Source organism: Notamacropus eugenii, chromosome 2 (assembly GCF_028372415.1).
Source record: "Notamacropus eugenii isolate mMacEug1 chromosome 2, mMacEug1.pri_v2, whole genome shotgun sequence".
Lineage (NCBI taxonomy): Eukaryota > Metazoa > Chordata > Mammalia > Diprotodontia > Macropodidae > Notamacropus > Notamacropus eugenii.
This window is the reverse complement of record NC_092873.1, coordinates 20,114,866-20,137,249: the sequence shown is the minus strand read 5'-3', so window position 1 is coordinate 20,137,249 and position 22,384 is coordinate 20,114,866. Positions and strand designations below refer to the sequence as shown.

The following is a 22,384-nucleotide window of genomic DNA, read 5'->3' as shown; positions in this document are numbered from 1 at the left end:
TAGTTGCATTTTGTCCTAGTTGCCTAGTTAGCCCTGACTGGTGTGAGTTGGCTCGGCCTATATCTTGATTTTTAAGGTTGAAGCAAACCCACTAACTTTAATCTGATTGTCTGCAGGCACCTGCAAGGATAGGGTTTGTTTGCATTAGAAACTCCTACGGGTGTTGAACCCACAGTCCTGGAGACTTAACCCTTGTTAAGTCTTGATAATATTTAATATAAATTTTAGACTTTAATAAGGGCCAAAGTTTGAATTAAGAAGAGTCTGGACCTAATAGTCTCCTTTGTTTAGAGGATGCCTTTTAATGTCAAGCAAATGGGACTTCCCTACCAGACCCTTCTTCTGGCATCTTAGTGATAAGGCCTGGGTTGTAACTTCAGCTTTGTCAGCTCTGTTAAGATAACAACCTCAAAGGCCTGTTTAGGACAGGATGTCTATCATCTGGGTGATGGGACCTTTTCCTTATCTTAAATCACAGAGATATGCTACAGAAAGAAGATGCCCATAGCTTGGGATCATAAAACCCAACTGAGGCCACTCTGTTTGCAATGTGTTTATCTAAGAGAACTCCTTCCTCATGGCAAAAATGTACTTAAGACAGTCAATTTCTGTACTAAGTCAGCCAGTTCTGATCCTGGCTCCATAGCGCTATGTAACCATTTTCTTTATGGGGAATTGATCAATTAATTAATTAAATCATAAAATGTATGCATTTAGCCTGTTGCCTTTTCTCTAACCAAGTTTTCAGGTCAACAGTCTCTCTTACAGGGAGAAAGATTCTCTTCTTACTCCTCACTTTAACAGATGAGAAAACTGAGACCAGAGAATGATTTGTCTGGGGAAACATAGCTAGAAAGTATCTAAGACGGAATTGGAACCTAGGTCTTCCGGGCTTCAAGTCCCATATTCTATCCACTGCCTCCTTATTCCTCCCAAAATGCAGGGGCAGAGACCCTGACTCCTCTGTCCCGAAATGGAAGGTCTAGTCATCAAGCCCATTTTCATCGGAGGCAGTGAGGGGGCACATTCATTTACTCATTCAGGGCTTCAGTTTCTTCATCAATAAACTGGGATAATAATCGCATTTACCTCTCAGGGTGGTTGTGAGGATCCAGTGAGAAAACATATAGAAGGTGCTTCGCCAGCCTTACAGGGCTTTATACATACTGCTTGTTATTGTTAAATCTTTTAAGAATGCCACTGATGTTTAATGCTACCAGTCACTACGGAATTTAGGAGCCTGGGCTCTCTTCCCTCAAGAACCCGGGGCCAAATGACCCTCAAGGCCCTGCATATATAACTTTAGGGGTACTATGTTCCCTTAGGGACTTAGTCTTCCTAGGAAAAACCTAAGTGAGCCCCAACTTTGAGTTGTAGGGTTCTGCTGGGGAGAGTTTTCTGTGATCACTCACAAGGCTAAATTGTGACTACTCAGTCCAGGGTGGGGAGTGTCTGAAGGGAGCCAAAGGGTTCTAGTGTAGATAACTCAGGAAGGCCATCCCTCCAGGCACAAGAGGGAGGGGACAGAAAAAGAGAGATGAGAATCTGCCACCCATAGAGTCCTTCCTCCAGGGCAGCAGCTGCAGCCTTATCTATCCGCTAGGGACAGGTCATGCAAGGGGAGCCGGGTTGTTTGCCACCCCTTTAAAGTCTCTGTCCTGATTCCTATTCTCCTTCTGCCCCAAACTTCCTGGATGAAAGTTCTCATCTTCTATGGACTAAACCAAGCAATCCCCTTGCGTGAAATATGGCCCTTGTGAAGACTTCACACAGTAGGGATATAGGAATTATCTTTAAAATGAAATAAATGGATTTCTTTTAGGAACAAAACCAGACTTGGAGTTTAACCCTGCAGGGACTTGGTCACCTGTCTTCTAGAAATCTAGGGCCTAAGGACAGTAAGTGCCCTCTCTTCGTTTCTTAGTGCTATCTTCAGCACCACAGTTTTACCAAATAAGGACTCAATCTATGGAATCCGACCCCCTCCCCTCAATTCTAATATTACTGCCATGTCTGCACTAAGTTTGCCAAGTAAGGAATCGTTAGTTCCCTGCTCCAAGAGCCCCCTCTCCTTCCCCTTTTTCCTCCTCATTTTAGTTATAGTTCTGTCACATCAGCAGTTTAGTTAGTTAGCTAGTTGCCAAATAAAGAGGTATATGCCTGGATTGGTTGTGCATGACTTCTTGGTTCTTTGTCTAGTTTTTCGTGCTCAGATTGTAAACCTGCCTCCCAGCCAATGGAAAGGAGGGATAGTGGAAGGTGGGAACCTCTGCCTTTGGGTATATAATGGTGCTTTGTTCTCTGTAGGCTGCCTCCTTCCACTAGTCCCTCCTGGTGGAGATGATACCTCTTTCTCACAAGAACTGAATAAACCCTTTCTGTTGTTACCTCAAGATGCCTCTTTATTTTATAAACTTTTGGGTAGGGCTCTAGCACCCCACACACCCTCCCAAATAATGAGACAGGGAGCTGTTTCATTGGTCCAGAGAAGTTTAGGAAGGGAAGCTTAGAAAGACACACAGTCAATTTCCAGGCATTTCCCCCCATTAGTGAGCAAAACCCACTGACATCCCCTGTCTGACAGCAGTACTCTGTACCTGTGGTTCCCCCCTCTCCAGTTACAGGAGGGAGAGACATTTCTTCTTCTCTTGGGAGGAGGGGGAGAGGTTGGTCATAATTAGACAATACTCACCTTCATATGACCCAACTGAAATTCAAATAGAAGTTGAGCTAACCCAAAACACCAGCTATAAAGTCAAATGACTGCTTTGCAGAAGGGAGATTCTATCACATTCCTCAGACCAATAGTGTATCTGATGTTCAGTCCCCAAGTCCACCCTTGCACATTTAGCTTCAATGCCAGGAGAAATCTCCCAGGCTCTCAAAAGACCTGCACCTTTAGAGGCTGATCTGAGCAGACGCTGGTCTCTGCCCTGCACCTCAAATTTTCCCAGATTTTCTCCTTTTTGAGATTTTCTTGTGTCTCCTTCCTTGTAGATAAGCTCCTTTCATGTTCAGTGTGGGCCCTCCACCTGACAGAAATCACTCTTCCCTATGAGACCAGGCACCCACATGTATAACAGTCATCTAAAAAACATTTTACTGTTTTTCCTTTGTCACTTCCAAGTAAGTCCCCTGACTTCAGTAAAATCTTCCTTGGTAACAAAGAACAGTTCAACAAAACAAATGGACACGTTGATTATGTCTGATGATGTATGCCTCATTCTGCACCTGCAGGCCACCACCTCTCTGAAGAGATGAAAGAGGTATGTGTAACAGACATTTCTCCTCACAACCTTTGCGGCTCTGCAGTGATGTCGATCCCAAGCTCCAGTAACTTTTTCCTGACCCCTAAAAAGATTTCTTTGGAGCCAAGGCTTAGGATAATTGTGAGACATTGTTCCAAATTTCTGGTCCTATGTACAGGGCTTCATCAACAATGTGTTCATGTGCCTGTTTCCCCAGAACCTCTCCAACATTTGCTATTTTTGTTTCTGTCATCTTTGCTAATCCAACGGGTGTGAGATGGAACTTCAAAGTTGCTTTAAATCGGCATTTCTCTAATTGTCAGTGATTGGGACTATATTTTTCATATGGTTAGATAGGTTGGATTTCTTCCTCTGAAAATAACTCACTTATTTCCTTTTACCATTTATCAACTGGGGAGTGGCTCTTAGTCTTATACATTTGATTCAATTCCTTATATATCTTGGATATGAGTCCTTTATCAGAAAAACTTGAAGTAAAGATTATTTTTCCAATTACCTATTTCCCTTGTAACTACTGTTTAGTTTTCCCAACAGTTTTTGTCAAATAATGAATTCTTGGCATTTTCAGGTTTATTGGTCACTGTGCTTCTGTATGTTGTGTGAACTCAATCTGTTTTACTGATAGATCTCCCCCCTCCCTCTCTTTGAACCAGTATCGAGTGATTTTTAATGATTACTGCTTTGTATTACAGTTGGAGATCTGGTAATGAGAGATTCCCTGTTTTCCCACTTTTTTCATCATCGCCCTTGAGAGTCTTGACCTTTTGTTACTTTACGTGATTTTTGTCATGAGGCTTCAAGGTCTACAAAATGTTTTTTGGTACTTTGATTAGTACAACCCTGAATAAGCAAATTAATTAATCTAGATGTACTGTGTTTATTTACCATATTAAGGAAATTTATTCCTGTGATTTCTAGAGTTCTAATAGAAATGTGTTAGATTTTGTAAAAAGAATTTATTGGCATAAAAATGTAGTTTTATTACTTATATTATTAATATGATTTGTTTTTATATTCTTCCATATGTTGAACCAACCCTACACTCCTGGTATAAGTCCAGTCTGATCAGAGAGTATAATGTTCATCACTGACTCTAGCTTCCTGTTTCTGGAGACACAATTGCCTTTTCCCATGGGTTGGGATTCAAGACCAGCCTGAAGGGTTCAGTTGTTCTCTGGGAAACTGTGACCACACCCAGTCAGTCTTTTCAGCCCGGATGGACTTGTTGACACTGGTTTGCTAAACATACAGAGTGGATCCTTACCAGGCCCATGGTGATTTTAAGGCCATGCAAGCGTCTGTTTGGGAAGGACTCTTGCTTGAGGGGAATTTCCTGGGCCAGGCCAAACTGAGTGTTTCAGTGCTACAAGCAGAGCCCTGAAGGGCACATGCAACGAGCTCTAGTTCAATTGCAAGCTCATAGTTTTGCCAACATAATGTTCACAGAGGCCTCAGACACCTGATATTGCAGCAGGAACACAGAGAAGGCCATGATAGGGGAAGAGAAAGGCAGGAGGAAGCAGATCACAGGGAGCTGGGAATGACCTCAGATGGGGGACAAACCTCCAACTTCAGAGTTTTCCTGAAGCTGGTCCCAGCAATGAGATGCAGGAATTCAGGGCCACCTGTGCAGTGACCTTGAGAAGGCTCAGACACAGCTCTGCCATCAAAAGCCCCACCCTGAGAGGGACTGGACTCCCAGTAAGCAGAGCAGATGGGATCTCAGAATGTGGAATGTCAGAGCTGGGAGAGACCTTAGAACGTGGAACTTAGGCTTTCATAAGTGGAAAGGCCTCAGGGCTTAGAACATCAGAGCTGGGTGAGAAGTTAGCAGTCTTTTGTAGTCATTGTACAAAAGAGGAAATTCAATGCATCTAGCATTTATTAACTACTAACTGTGTGCTGGACACTGGAGATACAAAGGCAGCCATGAGAGAATCCCCCCCCCTTAAGATGACCTTCTCCTGGAGTATCAGTGGCTTAGGGCAAGCACAGGAGACTCTAGCTACAAGGGGGTGTGGAGGGGAGAGGCAAGCAGAGTGGGGAGCCCCACTTTGTGCAGGGCCTGGGAAGAGTTTGGTGGAAAGCCCCTTCCCCTTACAATTCAATGAGGATACCATGAGGTGTTTGTTTGAAAGCCTTTATTGCAAAACAAGGGTCAGGCCTGAGGCCTCACTGTTTACCATTGCCATTGATGGGGAGACCAGTATGCTGGGGTGAGGCTAGGAAGGCCTGGAGCTTGGGCCTGGAGGAGAGCCCTGCTACATAGGCAGACAGTAAGGGAAAGGAGTCCAGGCAGCCAGGAGCCAGGACCTCGTGGATCAACAGCAGGTCCAGCAGGTTGTAATCCACAAAAGAGATCTGCAGGGCACAGGGGATCAGGGACCAGGTCAGCCAGAGGAAGCTGGGAGGGAGGGCAGCCCTGTGCTGCAAGCAGGAGCCTGAGCTTCAGGCTCTCCCAGGTCTGACAACATGCTCCCAAAGGTCCCTCCCAGAACCCCACCTGGTCCCCCAGAGCCTCACCTTGTTCCCCACAATAAAGGCCCCACCTTCCGGGTTCTGCTTCAGCAGGGTCTCAAAAGGCTTCAGTTGGGTGGGCAAGTCCTTCACATACTGGTCCTTACCCTTCTCCTGCAAAGCATGAGCCTCCCAACTCAGTCAGGAAGCAAAGGAGAAGGGGAAGAAGAGGGAGCCCCAGGACATACCCTGACTTTGGCCTTCCCAGTGTCCTTTCAGGTCTCCCCTTCCTCAAGAGGCCCTTCCTCACACCTGGTTGGCCAGGGTCTTCCCTGCCCATGCAGACAAGCACCTCTTACACAGGTCATTGGAAGGAATGATGAAGACCCGAATCTGACTGCTGCCTCACAACCTGTCCTAGCCTCAGTTTCCCTTCTATAGAATAGGGATCACATGGGTACCTACCTCCCAGGGCTGTTGTGAAGATCACCTGGAGATATCTCTTGGGAGGGTAATAAATAGCAGGTAGGGTAACCAAAGGAATGGGCAGGAGAAGGCTCCCCACACCCACTGAGGGGCTTGGAGTGGCCTAAGGCAGCACCCAGGGTCACTGCCAGCATAGGCTTGAACCTAGCTACTGGAATCTGCCCAGCCCTCTTGTCACTCACGTAATTCTTATAGATGAAGTCGATGTACTTGGTCCTGAGGTCCTCCACCCCATCATTGGCCACATCCAAGAGAGCAGCTTCTCGATCATCCTTCCCATAGAGCCCTGAGCAGGAGGGGAGAGGAGGGAGAGGATCCAATCACCTTCCTTCCCATGGCCCCTCCCAAGGCTCTTCTCAGCTCCCCTTCCCCACTCTAGTTGAGGGAAGGCTTCCCTGCACTGGGAACTGACCCTTCCCCCCAGTACTCAGTACCCTAACACTAACCCTAAAATGTGCCTCAATTCTAACCCTAATCCTAAATGCCCTCGATTCTAACCCTAAACCCTCGATTCTAACCTTAAATGGGCTCTAAATGCCTTGATTCTAACACTAACCCTAACCCTAAATGTGCTCTATTCTAACCCTCTGGATATTGAGCAGGCTGTGACTCCTCTACTGGGCTGGTCAGGTTCTGGAAGGAAGGAAAGCCTTCCAAGAGGCAGAACTAAGGAGGCTTTGGTCAGGGGCCTCCTGCACAAGTCCTGCCTTGAAGCTGAAGCTCACCAGTTATTGCAAAATGACACTGTATTTATTGTATCTCATTATCTCCCACCCTCTTCCCTCCCCACACATGCTCCCTGAGGGCAGGCCCTGACATTTTTTAATTCTGTGTCTCCTACTGTGCTTGGCACACAGTAGGCATAATAACTGCTGACTGAATTGAATTGAAAGTGATTTTGCTCTGGGCAGGGACCTTCACTGTATCCAGCCCTCTCTGAAGCAGGCCTGGGCCCACAGATGTAACTGGGCCCAGTAACTGCCAGATGGATGGATGGAAGAAGGGATGGAAGAATATGGACACAGAGATGGATGGACAGAGAGGAGGGAAGGAGGGATGAACCAACTCTGGGCCCAGGAACTGCTGGACAGAGGGAAGGAAGAGGGCTGTGCATAGATGGCTCCCATGTGACCCCACTCCCCCACTCCCACCCCCTGGAGGCAGTGGTCATACCATGTTTGCGCCCCAGGTGTCTCAGGATGGCATTGCTTTGGTACAAGGTTAAATCTCCATCTGTGAACTTGGGGAGCTGGCCATAGAGCTACAGGGCAGAGTGCAGGGCAAGAGGCTGAACAAAATGCCCCTCCCAGATTTCCCATCCACCCCCCACTCCCACCTCCCAGACTCCCGTCCACACTCCCCTCCCCGACCACTCACACAGTTGGCCTTGAGGTCCCCCTTCACCCACATGTCAAAGGTCACTACGTCCTCCTTCCAGTCCTGGCCCTGGTCAGCCAGGAGCATCCGGGTGGCCTCGCATCGTCCTGGGGGGAGGGCCGGGGACAAAGGAGCTCAGCCAGGGAGGGGACAGCCGGCTCCGGACTTGTGGCGTAACGCTGGAACCAATCCCTCCCCCTCCCTGGGCCTCAGTTTCCCCCCCTGTAGAATCCAGGGGCCGAGGGCTAGGATGTGGGGAGGGGGGCTTCCACTTTCCTCTCCCACGTCCCCGCGGGCAGGTGGACTCCTCTCGAGGGGCCCCCGGTGCTGGGATCAAGAGTTACCTCGGACAGGGAAGTAGGTGATGGTGTAAGGAGGCACTAGGAGAGACGGACAGGGAGGTCAGGGGGCTCCCCTTCCCCCAGGCCCCCCCCATGGCCCTCCCCGGGGAGGCCCAAGCTTACTCTCTGGAGATAGCGGCACACAGGCACGGGCTGCGCAGTAAGCTGGATCCCAGGGGCCGCCCAGGGTTTAATAAGCCCGGACCCCGCCCCGGCCCCGCCCCGGACGCCCCCCTTCCCCACCCCGCGCGAGCCCCGGAAGGTGTTGTGTTACTGCGACAGCCCACTGGGGTGCAGGGTCAGGAGTGGGGGTGCAGGGGAGGGGCTTAGAGGGGCTGCTCAGCGGGGCAGGGGAGAGGAAGGCCGAGGACCGCGTAAGAACGTAGCCCGCACTTATAAATGGGCACTAATGAAGCCGAGGAAGACCCTGGCCCGAAGGGGAGGGGGAAGGAGAAGATTCCAGGCATGGGCACAGCCAGGGCAAATACCCAGAGAGGGAAGGCGGGGGTCTCCTAAGGCCGGTGGCACAGTACCGTGGAGGGGAGGAAGGCCAGATCGTGAAGGGTCCCAGGGAGAAAGGCAGAAAGTCAGAGATTTAAGAGTCAGAGGACCCGCCTTGGAATGCCAGCTCTGCCACATATTTGACCCTGGGTGATCTTATTCTGGGCCTGGGTTTCCACGCCTGTAAAAGGAGGGAGTTAGATTAGATGACCAGCTCTAGTTTTACGATCCAAGGAAGGAGCATTTCCTGCAAATGCTCCTCCAGCCTCTAGATGGGGACCACCAGTGATGGAGGGCTGGCTCATTTTTCCAGCCATCTCAGCAGCAGATGAGGACCCTCGCCCCCAGTGGACAATATGCTTCAAACCGCAAAAGGAAAGCAATCTGCAGCCTTCTTTGTGCTTCTACAGCTGCAAGGTTAATGACAGGATCCCACCTGGCTGCACAAAACTAGGATAGGGCAGCTGGGCTTCTGGCCAAGAACACCAAAATGTAGAGGGTACTGGCAGCATTTGATGTACAGAAATAACTGAGCTGAGCACGTAGTTAGCAGGTCTGCACCCTGAGGTGATGTCTTCTGTGGCCCACCCCACCATGCTATCCCTCCAACTTCAGCACCCCCAACAGTGACCTCCCACCCCTAATCAAATTGTCCTGGCTGAAAAAAAGGTGCCACATCTCTGCCACATACACATGCATGGGTGTTACTGGTCAGGCTGTGAAGATGTATATGGTATTTGAAAACCTTACTGGTGGAAAGTCCAACCACTCAGGAAAACTTATTTAGAATTAGGTGGGGAAAATCCCACCTAATTTTCCACACCCTTTAACCCATCCATCCCAGTGTTGGATGTATATCCCAAGGCCAATGGTGGGCCTTGGAACAGGGCAGATCAATTCTCCACCAGGGATTCTTGTAGGTTGCTTTTAATATGCTATGGTGGGTGGGCACCTTAGAACCTAGAACCTGATCCTCTGTCCAGCTCCCACTTTATTGAGAAAATTGAAGCTGCGTGCATGTGTGTATGTGTATGTGTGGTCATGTGTGTGCCTGTCCATGTGTGTGCACACATGTGGGTGTTTGTGTATGTATATGTATATGTGTATGTACATCTGTGTGTGTGTGTGTGTGTGTGTGTGTGTGTACTGCACCTCTAGATCCTCTGCTTCTTCCCCCATTCTTTCCTTCTTTAGTCTCTGAGGAAGAGATAGCCTTTCTCCTCACTGAGACCTATGCCCTGAATCTCTTGGGTTTAATCATTCCCTACGGCCCAGCTCCTCCCTCACTGTCTACAAACATACCTGATACTCTGGGACCCTCCTCGATCTTCCTTTGGTTTGGCCAATCCAGGCAAGCTGTCAGCCAATCCTAGCTTTCCCCATTTGCGTTCCCAAACTAGAAAGGATTTTCTGTTCCCATATATGCCCGACTTTCTCTGCCTTCCTTAATTTGGCTCCCGAATCCGCCCCTCCAGTGAAATTGCTCCCTCAAAGGTTACAGACTTTTACAGACTCTTAACTGCAAACATCCCTGACTTTCAGTCACTCCTTATCCCTTTGATCTCTCTGAGATTTCTGAGCCTGTTAGCTGACTCCCTGCCTCCAGCCCTGTTTTTGTTTTGTGTGAGTGTTCATCCTTCTGTGCCGAAGAAGGCCATGCCACCAGAGAAATGATGACATGACCTACACTTGACTTCATTTTGAGTGAGTGAGGCCTGTACAGGTCACTTCTCTTCCAGAGCCATCTGAATCCAGTGACCAGATATTCATCAGGATGACTGGAGATGACCCAGGATGAGGCAATTGGGGTTAAGAGACTTGCCCAAGGTCACACAGCTAGTGAGTGTCAAGTGTCTGAGGTGAGGTTTGAACTCAGGTCCTCCTGACTCCTGCACTGGTGCTCTATCCACTGCACCACCTAGCTGCCATCTCCAGCCTTGACTCTCTCCTGAAAATTCTCTCTTTCCCACCTCCCCCTGCCTGACTACCTGACTGGCTGATCATCCATCTCCCTCCCCCTTAGGTCAGGTGTATCCAAGGCTCCCTCCCCAGACCTCTGGTCCTGTGGGTGAGTTCCTCTGCTTCCATAGTTTTATATTGCTTCACAGATGGCTCCCTAATATCCATCTTCAGATGTAACCTCGGGCCCAGGAGTCCTGGGTCTGAGCAGATGGGCTGCCTCTAAAGTATTAAAATCACACTGACTTCTTCCCCCACCCAGAATTTATTTACTTCAAGAACAAGTCTCCTGCTTTCATACAAACACTCAAGGTCAAAAGTGCAGTTTGAATTATTTGGATCCAGGTGGAATTTTTCTTTTTGCCTTTCGACTTTGTGGGGCATGTGTCCAGCATTGGGAGCTTGAGGACAATGCATATGCATGCTTTGTTTTTTAAATTTAATATTTTCCCCCACTTACATGTACAAACAATTTTTAACAACACTTTTATTTTTTTTAAGTTCCAAAGTTTCTCCTTCCTTCCCCTCTCCCTCTTGTTGAGAAGGCAAACAATTGGATATAATTTATATATGTGCACTTATGCAAAGCATATTTCCATGTTAGTCATGTAGTGAAAGAGAAAAACACAAGAAAAATAAAGAAGGCTAAGAAAAAGTTTGCTTCAGTCTGCATTCAGACTCTCTCAGCACTTTCTCTGGAGATGGAGGGCATTGCTCCAGTTGGAAGTCCTTCAGAATTGTCTTGGACCATTACCTTGCTCAGAATGACTGTTGTTCCCAGCTGATGATCATATGCTGTTACTGTATACAGTGTTCTCTTGATTTTGTTCATTTCACTTTGTATTAGTTCATGTAAGGCTTTCCACATTTTTCTGAGAGTATCCTGCTTTTCCTTTCTTAAAGCACAATAGTATTCCATCACAGTCATATAATGGATGGACAGTTTAGTGATCCAGCCTCAGTCCCTTCCTGGCTCTGTGACTCTGAGTAGGTCCCTTCACCCTGTTTGCCTCAGTTTCCTCATCAGTAAAATGAGCTGGAGAAGGAAATGGCAAACTGCTCTAGTATCTGTCCAAAAAAACCCAAATGGACTTAAGAAGAGTCAGACATCACTGAAGCAACTGAACAACAATAATTCTAAACTTTTCTGGCAAAGTTGGTGGAGTCACCAACAGTTGTTCCCTGAGTCTGTCTGGATGTAGAGTGTGTTCAGGGAATACTAGTATCACTGCTTTCCACCTTTGGTGTCCACCTGATCCACTCAACTTTCACCTGTGACTTCAAGAAGCTGGAGCATGCACATTGGCCACACCCGGGTAAAAGTAGACAGGCTAACCCAGATTTGAGGGTAACCAAGGGGTTTCAGTGTCTCCCCCAGGCATGTGAAGACCTCCCCTGGTAGAATGTGCCAATGAGAACAACTTCTTCCAACAGCCAGGACAGCAGCTGAGTCAGGTTCTGGGGAGCTCTTGGAGCTTGGTTAGACATGGAAGATGCCAAGGTCATCCACTGCATCTGGGGCCATCACCAGTCATTTTCATTCTGTCCTGCCACTGGACTGTGAAGACTCCAAAGGAGAGAGTGAGTCTGAGGACTTTGTGCCACTCTGCCTCATTTAAATGCAATTTCCACACAAATCAAAAGATATCACCCATGCCATTTTACCATTTTCACCTATCTCAAAGTCTTGTGGTGGCAGACAAGTGACAAAGCAGCAGGTGAGGATACATTAGGAGCTGTAGTCACAACCCTGTTTGCAGATTGCCCAGACCATAGGGTCATCTTCTCCCTGGAAGCAGCCATGGGATTCAGCAGCCCTTGGATGTCAGAGCAGCCTTTTAAAGGACTGCCCTGCTCACCTGTGGTGTTTGGAAGAGGCTAGAAAAGCTCTACAAATTGCCTGCTTACCCAACCCTGGCCTGATTACTGCAGCAGGTGAGGATCCCACCCTAGCATTGAAACAGAAAAAATTACAAAAACTTCTACAAAGATGATTCCATTCACCATCATTACACGGAATGTATTAGTTGTAGAATGTTATAGACAACACAACCTCTAATAGATCTGAAAGATGTGGTGAGAGAACTCAGCCAGTATGGCCTCCAAACAGCAGCCCTGAGTGAAACAAAACTGGCAAATGAAGGCCAGCTGGCATAGGTTGCACAATCAAAACTAATCTAGTTAGCAAGTTTGGTTGCCTGCCAAAGGAGTAAATGACAGACATTCCCCACCTGCAAGAAAACATCATGCCACCATCATCAGTGCCTATGCTCCTACCCTGACGAACCCTGATGAGGTCAAAGAAAAATGTTATGAAGACCTGGAGACCCTTATCATCAATGTGCCAAAAGAGGACAAGCTTATAATTCTGGGAGACTTTAATGCTAAGGTAGGCTCAGACTACCAGACATGGCAGGGAGTCCTAGGGAGGAATGGAGTTGGAAACAGCAATAGCAATGGTCATGTGCTGCTGAAGACTTGTGCATCACATGACCTTCTCATCACCAACACTGTCTTCCATTTAGCTAAAGGCAAGAAAACTTCATGGATGCACCCTCGCAGCAAACATTGGCATCTAATAGACTATGTGATTGTAAGGAGAAGAGATAGACAAAATGTGAGAGTGAGGAAGGCAATGAGTGGTGCAGAGTGCTGGAATGATCATAGACTGATTCTCCCTATGCTAAATATTCACATACAATAAAAGCTAGGGCCCCAAGGCAAGCTGATTACCAGAAGAATTAACATCAACAGATCATAGTGCTTCTCTCAGTGGGAACAGTTTGTTGCTAACTTGGAGGGAAAGTTGAGCCAACATGTGGTTGGCAATAGTCGAGCAGAAAAGGAGTGGACAGCTTTCAGGGATTTGGTGTACAGCACTGCATTTGCTCATATGGATCAGAACACTCCCAAACATCACATTAAGAGTGGTTTGATGAATGTGATGGGGAAATTTAGGAGCTATTAAATGAAAAACAAGAACTCCACAGGGTTTACCAGCAGGACAGTTCATCCATCTCTAAGAAGGCAGCATTTAATTCCATCAGAAGTAAAGTACAAGCGAAGCTTAGAGAGATGCAATATTCCTGGCTCAGTAAGAAGGCAGATGAAATTCAGTTTTATGGGTATAGTAACAATCCAAAGCACTTTTATGATTCCCTGAAAGCTATTTATGGGCCAAAGACCTATGGTGCATCTCAACCATTCAGTGCTGATGGAATCACATTGATGTCACATGGAGACACATGATCCTGGAGAGATGGGCTGAACACCTCCATAGTGTTCTCAACAGACCATCATTAGTTAATGCTGAAGACATTGAATGCTCACCTCAGGTTGAGGGCAATCCCTCCCTAGCTGACCCTCCAACTAAATAAGAGATGCCATTAGGCTCCTTTCCTCTGGCAAAGCACATGGTGCTGATTCGTTTCCAGCTGAGATTTACAAGGAAGATAGACCATTGCTCATACAAAAGCTGACTGAAATTTTCCAGGTTATATGGCAAGAGAAGGTTATCCCCCCAGGAGTTCAAGGATGCCCCCATTGTTCATCTCTATAAAGGTACAGAGAATAGATTGCCCTGTGACAATCACAGGGGGATCTCTCTCTTAGTTATTGCTGGCAAGATTCTTACTAGAGTCCTCCTTAATAGGTTGATCCTTCACCTGGAAGATGGTTATCTACCTGAGAGCCAGGGTGGCTTCAGAAAGGGCCGAGGAACAGTCAATATGGTGTTTGCTGCCTGACAACTCCAAGAGAAATGCCAGGAGCAGAACAGAGGTCTACACACATTTGTAGATCTGACCAAGGCCTTTGATCCTGTCAGTCATGAGGGCTTATTGAAAATTATGTCCAAATTTGGTTATCTAAAGAAGTTCATCAATATTGCACATCAATTTCACGATGGCATGCTTGTCTGGGTTCCGGATAATGGACAAGGCTCTCATGACTTCCCAGTCACTAATGGAGTGAAACAAAGCTGTGTGCTTGCTCCCGTGCTTTTTAGCATGGTGTTTATAGCCATGTTATCAAACACCTTCAGTGAGAATGAAAATGGCATCAAAGTCAGCTTGATGGATGGTAAACACTGATGGATGGTAAATTCTTTACCTAGAAAAGGCTGCAAGCCAAGACTTAAGTAGAAGGAGTGTTGGTGCATGATTTTTTTGTTTACAGGTAATTGTGCACTGAATGCAGTTTCTGAACATGAGATGCAACAAAGTATGAATTATCTCTGCTGCCTGTGCTAATTTTGGCCTAACAATTAACACCAAGAAAATACAGGTGCTCCATCAGCCACCACACCATCCATACATGGAACCATCGGTTTCAACAAATAGAGAAGTTTTGAATGCTGTGGATAAGTTCACTTAGGTTGGTAGTGTACTTTCTAGGGATGTACACACTGTTAATGAGGTTGACTTACATATTATCAGAGCTAGCTCAGTGTTTGGGAGGCTCTGAAGGAAAGTGTGGGAGAGAAGAGGTATTAGACTGCCAACAAAACTAAGGGAATATAGAGCCATTGTGCTGACCTCATTGTTGTATGCCTGTAAAATATGGACAGTCTACCAGCGCCATGCCAGGAAACAAAATCATTTCCATTTGAATTGTTTTAGGAGGATTCTGAAGAACACGTGGAAGGATAGGCTACCAGATACTGAGGTCCTTTCTTGAGCTAAATTGCCAAGTATTCAAACTCTACTGCAGAGTGCTCTGATGAGCTTGTTCCAATGCCAAATTTACATTTGCCAAAAACACTATTTTCTGGAAAATTCACACAGGGCAAGCGTTCACATGGTGGTCAGAAGAAGCGATACAAGGATGCTCTCAAGGTGTCCTTTGTAATTGATTGTGTGACCTGGGAGATACGGGTATAGGACGGCCCAGCATGGCATGCCCATATCAAAAAAGGTGCTGTGCTCTATGAAAGAAGCAGAATTGCAGTAGCTCAAAAGAAACTTGAGATGCACAAAGTTAGGGAATCCACCCCAAATGTTCCCATGGCCTGCTTGTGCCTGACCTGTAGTAGAGCCTTCTGAGCTCATGTTGGTCTGATCAGCCTGCCACAGTTGGATACATTGTAACTTGACTCTAGCGTAGTGATACCATTTTAGTCCTCTTCGAGAGCAAGGCACAACAACCAACCTTCCTACAGCCTCTCCAACAACTGTTTCTCCTTTGGATCATCTTTGCCAACCTGGGCGTGTGGGGAGTTCTCTTCCTTTATGTTTTTTTCTATTATTCCTTTATAGTGGAGCATCTTTTCCTCTGGTTGCTGATTCACTGTATTTCTTCTCTTTGGGAAAACTCTCTCTGTCCTTTGACTGTTCCTCTCTGGGGAATCCACCTGACACTTGCCTGCTGGTTTTCCTTCCAGTCTCTCTCACTTTCTCCGAGTTGCTTTGATGGAGACTTTGGGGGGTCTGGAGGATTCCTTCTTGGGCTGCAAAGGCTTTGAGAAGTTAAGTAATTGAAATTGTCTGCTTTACTTTCTCTGATCACTTCTATTCGCCATTCAGTTAAGAATTCTCTCCCAGAGTAAAGATCTGAAAAGTCCTTTTTCACTTTCTATCTTCCATTGTCTTTCTTTCCTGTTTTTTTTTAAAATTTCAATATTGATTTAATTCAAGTCAACCTGTCCAGCTGGTCTGGGCAACATCAGACTTTTCCAGTCCCACCAGGTGTGTTTATGTTTACAGACAAACAAGGTTGGCCTGCTGCCCTCTCTCCCCCAGTTGGCTCACATTACTGCAGAGATGGAATGGGACCCAAGGCATGAAGGCATTTGGTTATTTTTCTTTATTTTGTGAGCTGCCAGACCAAGACCACAGGACCCAGGGCCAGGTTTCTGGGGATGGGTCTTTCTATCCTTCTCTAGGCTGTTCCTAGAAAAGTGGGCTGTCCTTCCTCATAGCTGTCCAAGTCATTTCCTAAAGCATAGGCCTGCCCCTGCCCCTCCCTAGCTCAAATACCTTTACGGGCTCCGTAGGCTTCTAGAATTTAGCCCTTCCTGGCCTGGCCTTTCAGGCCCTGAGCTCTCTGGCACCTTCCTGCCTTTTCCAGCCTTGTCTCCTATCAGCCTCTTCAGCAGCTTCATTCCGCAGCCACACTGTGTTGGCAGCTGTAACCTGACTTTGATCCTCCTTCCCTGTGTCCCTCCATATGCAGAGCATGGCCCTGGCACCTGAAGCAGGTCCCCTCCTCATCACCCCCTCTCTGAATCCTTGTGGGGAAGCCTTCCCCAAGCCCTACAGTGCTTAGTGCACCATCCATTCTCAGTTTCCCTGTTTGGTTATAATTAGTGTCTATCTTGTATGTTTTCTTCTTCCTCTCTCCCTGTCTGTCTCTCTCTCTCCCTGTCTCTTTCTCTCTCTCTCCCTCTCCCCCCACAGAAATAGAATAAAAGCTGATTCAGCATAAGAACTGTGCCCAGCACACAGGAGGCATTTGCTTAACTGAATTGAACAGAGAATATCAGGAAAGAGAGGGACCTTAGAACATGGAACATGGACTGTCAGTCCTGGCTGGGACCTTGGAACATAGAATTTCAGGACTGGGAGGGATCTTAGAACATAGAACATTAGGCCTGAGAGCAGTCTTAGCACATAGAATGTCAAGGAAGGGAGGGACCTTAGAACATGGAACAAAATATCAGGGACAGGAGGAACTTATAACCAAGAGCATTTGAAGTAGGGGCAGAGGGGTTTTTAGGCCAGAGAATATTCTAACTGAGACCCACTTCCTCACTATATACAAGGAGACAATGAAGCCAATTGGGAAAGAGGAAATAAACTTTTTCCTATTGCATCCTCTAGGCACTTTACAAATATCATCCTGTATCATCCTCAAAACAACCAGGAGACATAGGAGCTATTATCCCCATTTGGCAGATGAGGGAACTGAGGCAGACAAAAGTTAAGTGACTTGCCGAGGGTTACACAGCTAGTTAGAATCTGAGGCTGGATTTAAACTCAGACCTTCTTGACTCCAGGCCCAGTCCTCTACCTACCCTGGGCCCCCCAGCACAGGTGCAGGCTCCGAGCCATGCCCTCTTTCAGTTAATAGAGCTGAAATCCAGATAGGGCTTAAAGGTATACGCAGGATAGACTAACCATATGTTACCTCAATTGAACCTGATTAATTCCACCTAATAGGAAAAAAAAGATGCTTGGGCATGAAATTGCAGATCTATTATGTACAACTTGTCATTCATTTTAAAGATATAATAAAGTTATACAACTTTCTTTTTTTCCCTTTTTCTTCCCTTCTCCTGCCCCATCCTGCCCTAGAGATGGCTACCACTAGACACAAATATGCATATATATGTAAAACCATTCCATATAGGGTTCATTTCTCAGTTATTTCTCTGGATGCAGGTAGCCTCTTCCTTCATAAGTCCTTTGTAACTAATTTAGGTATTAATAACAGTCCAGATGACTTCGTTGTTCAAAGGAGTTCTTAAACAATATTGCTGTTACTGTTATAACATCTTGGTTTTGCTCATTTCACTCTACATTACTTCATGCAAGTTTTTCCATGTTTTTCTACAATCATGGAGCTCATTATTTCATGTAGCACAGTATTCCATCACAACCATGTGTCACAACTTGTTCAGGCACTCCTCAATTGATAGGCATTCCCACAATTTCCAGTTCTTTGTCATCACAAAAAGAGCTATTATAAATATTTTAAAGTATACAGGTTCTTTTCCTTTTTCCCTAATCATCTTTGGAAAAAGATTTAGTAGTGGTATTGCTGGATCAAAAGAGAGAGGCAGTTTAATTACTCTTTGGTTGTTATATTCCAGATTGCTCTCTAAAATGGTTGAATCAGTTCACAATTCTTTTTTTTTAATTTATTTATTTTTAGTTTTCAACATTCATTTCCACAAGATTTTGAGTTCCAAATTTTCTCTCCATCTCTCCCCTCCCCCAACCTGAAACATTGTGCATTCTGATTACCCCTTCCCCCAATCTGCTCTCTCTTCTATCACACCCCTCCCTTCCCTTATCACCATCTTTTTTCTTTTCTTGTCAGGCAAGATAGATATCTATACCCCATTACCTATATTTCTTGTTTCTCAGTTGCATGCAGAAACAATTCTCAACATTCATTCCTTAAACTTTAAATTCCAACTTCTCTCCCTTCCTCCTTCCCCACCCATCCCCACTGAGAAGGCAAGCAATTCAATATAGTCTATATATGTTTAGTTTTGCTAAAGATTTCCATAATAGTCATGTTGTGAAAGACTAATTATATTTCCCTCCATCCTATCCTGCCTCCTATTTATTCTATTCTCTCTTTAGACCTTGTTCCTCCCCTAAAGTATTATTACTCCCTCCTCCCATTTGCCCTTCCTTCTATCATCCCCCCACCCCACTTTTCCCCTTCTCCCCTACTTTCCTGTAGTGTAAGATAGATTTTCATACCAAATTGAGTGTGTATGTTATTCCCTCCTTAAGCCAAATATGATGAGAGTAAGCTTCACTTTTCCCCTCTCACCTCCTCTCCTTTTCCCTCCATTGAAAAAGCTTTTTCTTGCCTCTTTTATGAGAGCTAATTTGCCCCATTCCATTTCTCCCTTTCTCCTCCCAATATATTCCTCTCTCACCCCTTAATTTCATTTTTTTAGATATCATCCCTTCCTATTCAACTCATATATATACATTATATGTATAATCCCTTCAACAACCCAAATACTGAGAAAAGTTTCAAGAGTTACAAATATTATCTTTCCATTGAGTGGGATAGATTTAGTGAAGATTGTAATTCTTCTCCCAGAGGTGAGGTAAGACCTAGAGGCTCAAGGTTACAATATTTTTAGAATAGAATACTTCCATATGAGGATATAAAACTGTGTAGCATATTAGGGTCTCAATGACTGGATAAAACTTACATAATTCCTCGATGTCTTCATTTCAAAAGGGATTGGTTAGATTTCATGTCTAGAATGTAAGACCATATTCTCAGCTAATGAGAATAATGGTCAGTGGGGGGGAGGGGCTTGCTTTAGGGTCCATATAAATCACTGCCTTTTCTTTGTCTTTGCTTTCTTACTCCAGGTGAACTGGTGTGGGATTGTCCTGCTTCTCAAGAATCGAATAAATACACTTTCTGTCATCACTTTGAGAGGCCTCTGAGTAATTGATTTAAGTAGGGACCTGAGCCATCCCACACACCATGTAGGGATGTAAACAGTTCAACTTTAGTAAATCCCTTATGATTTCTCTTTCTTGTTTACCTATTTATGCTTCTCTTGATTCTTGGGTTTGAAAGTAAAATTTTCTATTCAGTTTCGGTGATTTCATCAAGAATGCTTGAAAGTCCTCTATTTCATTGAATGACAATTTTTTCCCCTGAAGTATTATACTCAGTTTTGCTGGGTAGGTGATTCTTGGTTTTAATCCTAGTTCTTTTGACTTCTGGAATATCATATTCCAAGCCCTGCAATCCTTAAATGTAGAAGCTGCTAGACCTTAAGTTATCCTGATTATATTTCTACAATACTCGAACTGTTTCTTTCTGGGTGCTTGCAATATTTTCTCCTTGATCTGGGAACTCTGGAATTTGGCTACCATATTCCTAGAAGTTTTTTTTTTTTCAGATCTCTTTCAGGAGGTGATTGGTAGATTCTTTCAATATTTATTTTACTCTCTGATTCTAGAATCTCAGGGCAGTTTTCCTTGATAATTTCATGAAAGATGATGTCTAGGCTCTTCTTTTGATCATGGCTTTCAGGTAGTCCCATAATTTTTAAATTGTCTCTCCTGGATCTATTTTCCAGGTCAGTTGTTTTTCCAATGAGATATTTCACATTATCTTCCATTTTTCCATTCTTTTGGTTTTGTTTTGTGATTTCTTGCTTTCTCATAAAGTCCTTAGCCTCCATCTGTTCCATTCTAGTTTTGAAAGAACTATTTTCTTCAGTGAGCTTTTGAATCTCCTTTTCCATTTGGCTAATTTTGCTTTTGAAAGCATTCTTCTCCTCATTGGCTTTTTGAACCTCTTTTGCCAATTGAGTTAGCCTATTTTTCAGGGTGTTATTTTCTTCAGCATTTTTTGGGGGTCTCCTTTAGCAAGTTGTTGACTGACTTTTCATGATTTTCTTGCATTGATCTCATTTCTCTTCCCAATTGTTCCTCCATCTTTCTTACTTGATGTTCAAAATTCTTTTTGAGCTTTTCCATGACCTTAGCCCATTGAATATTTATTTTGGAGGTTTGGGATACGGATGGTAAGCATTGTTCTTCCTCATTTGAAAGGATGGAAGAAATACCTGTTCACCAAGAAAGTAATCTTCTATAGTCTTATTTTTTCCCCCCTTTTTTGGGCATTTCCCCAGCCAGTTACTTGACATTTGGGGCAGCTAGGTGGTGTAGTAGATAGAGAACCAGTGCAGGAGTCAGGAGGGCCTGAGTTCAAATCTCACCTCAGACACTTGACACTCACTAACTGTATGACCTTGAGCAAGTCACTTAACCCCAATTGCCCCATGCTGGGTCATCTCCAGTCATCCTGATGAATATCTGATCACTGGATTCAAATGGCTCTGGAAGAGAAGTGAGTCTGGTGACCTGCACAGCTCTCCCTCACTCAAAACAAAGTCAAGTGCAAGTCATGTCATCATTTTTCTGATGGCATGGCCTTCTTTGGCAACGAAGGATGAACACACACACACACACACACACACACACACACACACACACTTGACTTTTGAGTCTTTTATCAAGAGGTGGGTATATTTGGGGACCTGTAAGTTCTCAGTTCCTCCAAGGTGGCACAATCAAGGGAGAGGAGTTTCCTCCTTTTCTGGCCTGTGGTCTGGTCTGGGAGCTACCAAAGCTTTTCTACTCAGGATCTGCAAGTAGAATTCCCTTTCCAGAGCCTTCACCACCTCCACCATGCCAGCACTTTTCCTCATCCCAAGTTCCCACTCAGGGCTGAGAGCCAGATCAGTGGCTCAGTTCTCCCAGGAGCTTTAGGCTGAGGGAGCCAAAAATGGATGCTGCTGTACTGGTGCTGCCACCTGGGGCCAGGGCTAAGGGAGGACCCTGCTCCCTTCTCAGGTGAAAAAGCTTTCTCACTGACCTTTGAAGCTGTCTTTGGCATTGGTGGGTTGAGGGATCTGAGAACCACAGCTGCTGCTGGGGATTTCGCCCCCAAGGCCTCTCCGTTCACAAATCTACCAACAGTGGATTAGTGTCCTAATTTTTCTACCTCCCCTTCAACATTCGTCACTTTCCTCTCCTATCATTTTAACCAATCTGATGGGTATAAAATGATATCTCAAGGTTGTTTTAATTTGCGCTTCTCTAAACAATAATGATTTAGAGCATGTTTTCCTATGACTATAAATTGTTTTGTTTTCTTTATTGGAAACCTTCCTGCTTGTATCCTTTGACCATTTGTCAGTTGGGGAATGACTTGTTTTGTTTCAGATTTGACAAAGTTTTTTACGTATTTGAGATGAGACCTTTCTCTGAGAAACTGTTCGTAAATCCAGTTTTTCACTTTCCTTCTCATCTTGACTACATTTGTTTTATTTGTAGAAAATATTTTAGGCTTAATGTAAATGAAATCATTCATTTTATATCACACGCTCCTCTCTCTTGTTTATTCATAAATTGTTCACCTATCTATAAGTTTAATAGGTAATATATTCTATCTTCTTCAAATTTTCTTCTAATATCTCTCTTTATACTTAAATCATGTATTCATCTTGACCTTATCTTGGTAAATGCTATAAGATGCTGGTCTACATCAAGTTTCTGTCAGACTGCTCTCCAGTTTTCCCAACACTTTTTTACCAGATAATGAATTCTTATGCCCCCAAATTAAGTCTTTACACTTGTCAAACACAAGGTTACTATAGGCATTTGCTGCTGTAAATTGCACGTCTACTCTGTACTACTAATCTACTTATCTATTTTTTAACTAATACCAGATAGTTTTGATAATTACTGTCTTATTACTTATTACTGCTTTCAAGGT

At 45.0% G+C, this 22,384-nt stretch overlaps 1 protein-coding gene across 1 annotated transcript; it reads right to left on the bottom strand.

Moving 5' to 3' along the window:
- Positions 1-5,393: 5,393 nt before the first annotated feature.
- On the bottom strand, positions 5,394-8,321 carry LOC140524652 (glutathione S-transferase P-like). Its single transcript, XM_072639334.1, has 7 exons — positions 8,054-8,321; positions 7,934-7,969; positions 7,590-7,696; positions 7,386-7,473; positions 6,395-6,498; positions 5,793-5,900; positions 5,394-5,630 (listed from the first exon to the last, which is right to left on the bottom strand). Coding segments are annotated over exons 1-7 (633 nt in total). The 5' UTR covers positions 8,055-8,321; the 3' UTR covers positions 5,394-5,441.
- Between the last annotated feature and the right edge of the window lie 14,063 nt (positions 8,322-22,384).

Excerpts from the sequence above, each read along its gene's own strand:
- LOC140524652 (XM_072639334.1), bottom strand. Across the intron at positions 7,474-7,589 it reads GGGACCTCAAGGCCAACTGT|CTCTATGGCCAGCTCCCCAA; the intron begins GTGAGTGGTCGG and ends TCTGCCCTGTAG. Across the intron at positions 6,499-7,385 it reads ACACCTGGGGCGCAAACATG|GGCTCTATGGGAAGGATGAT; the intron begins GTATGACCACTG and ends CCTCCTGCTCAG.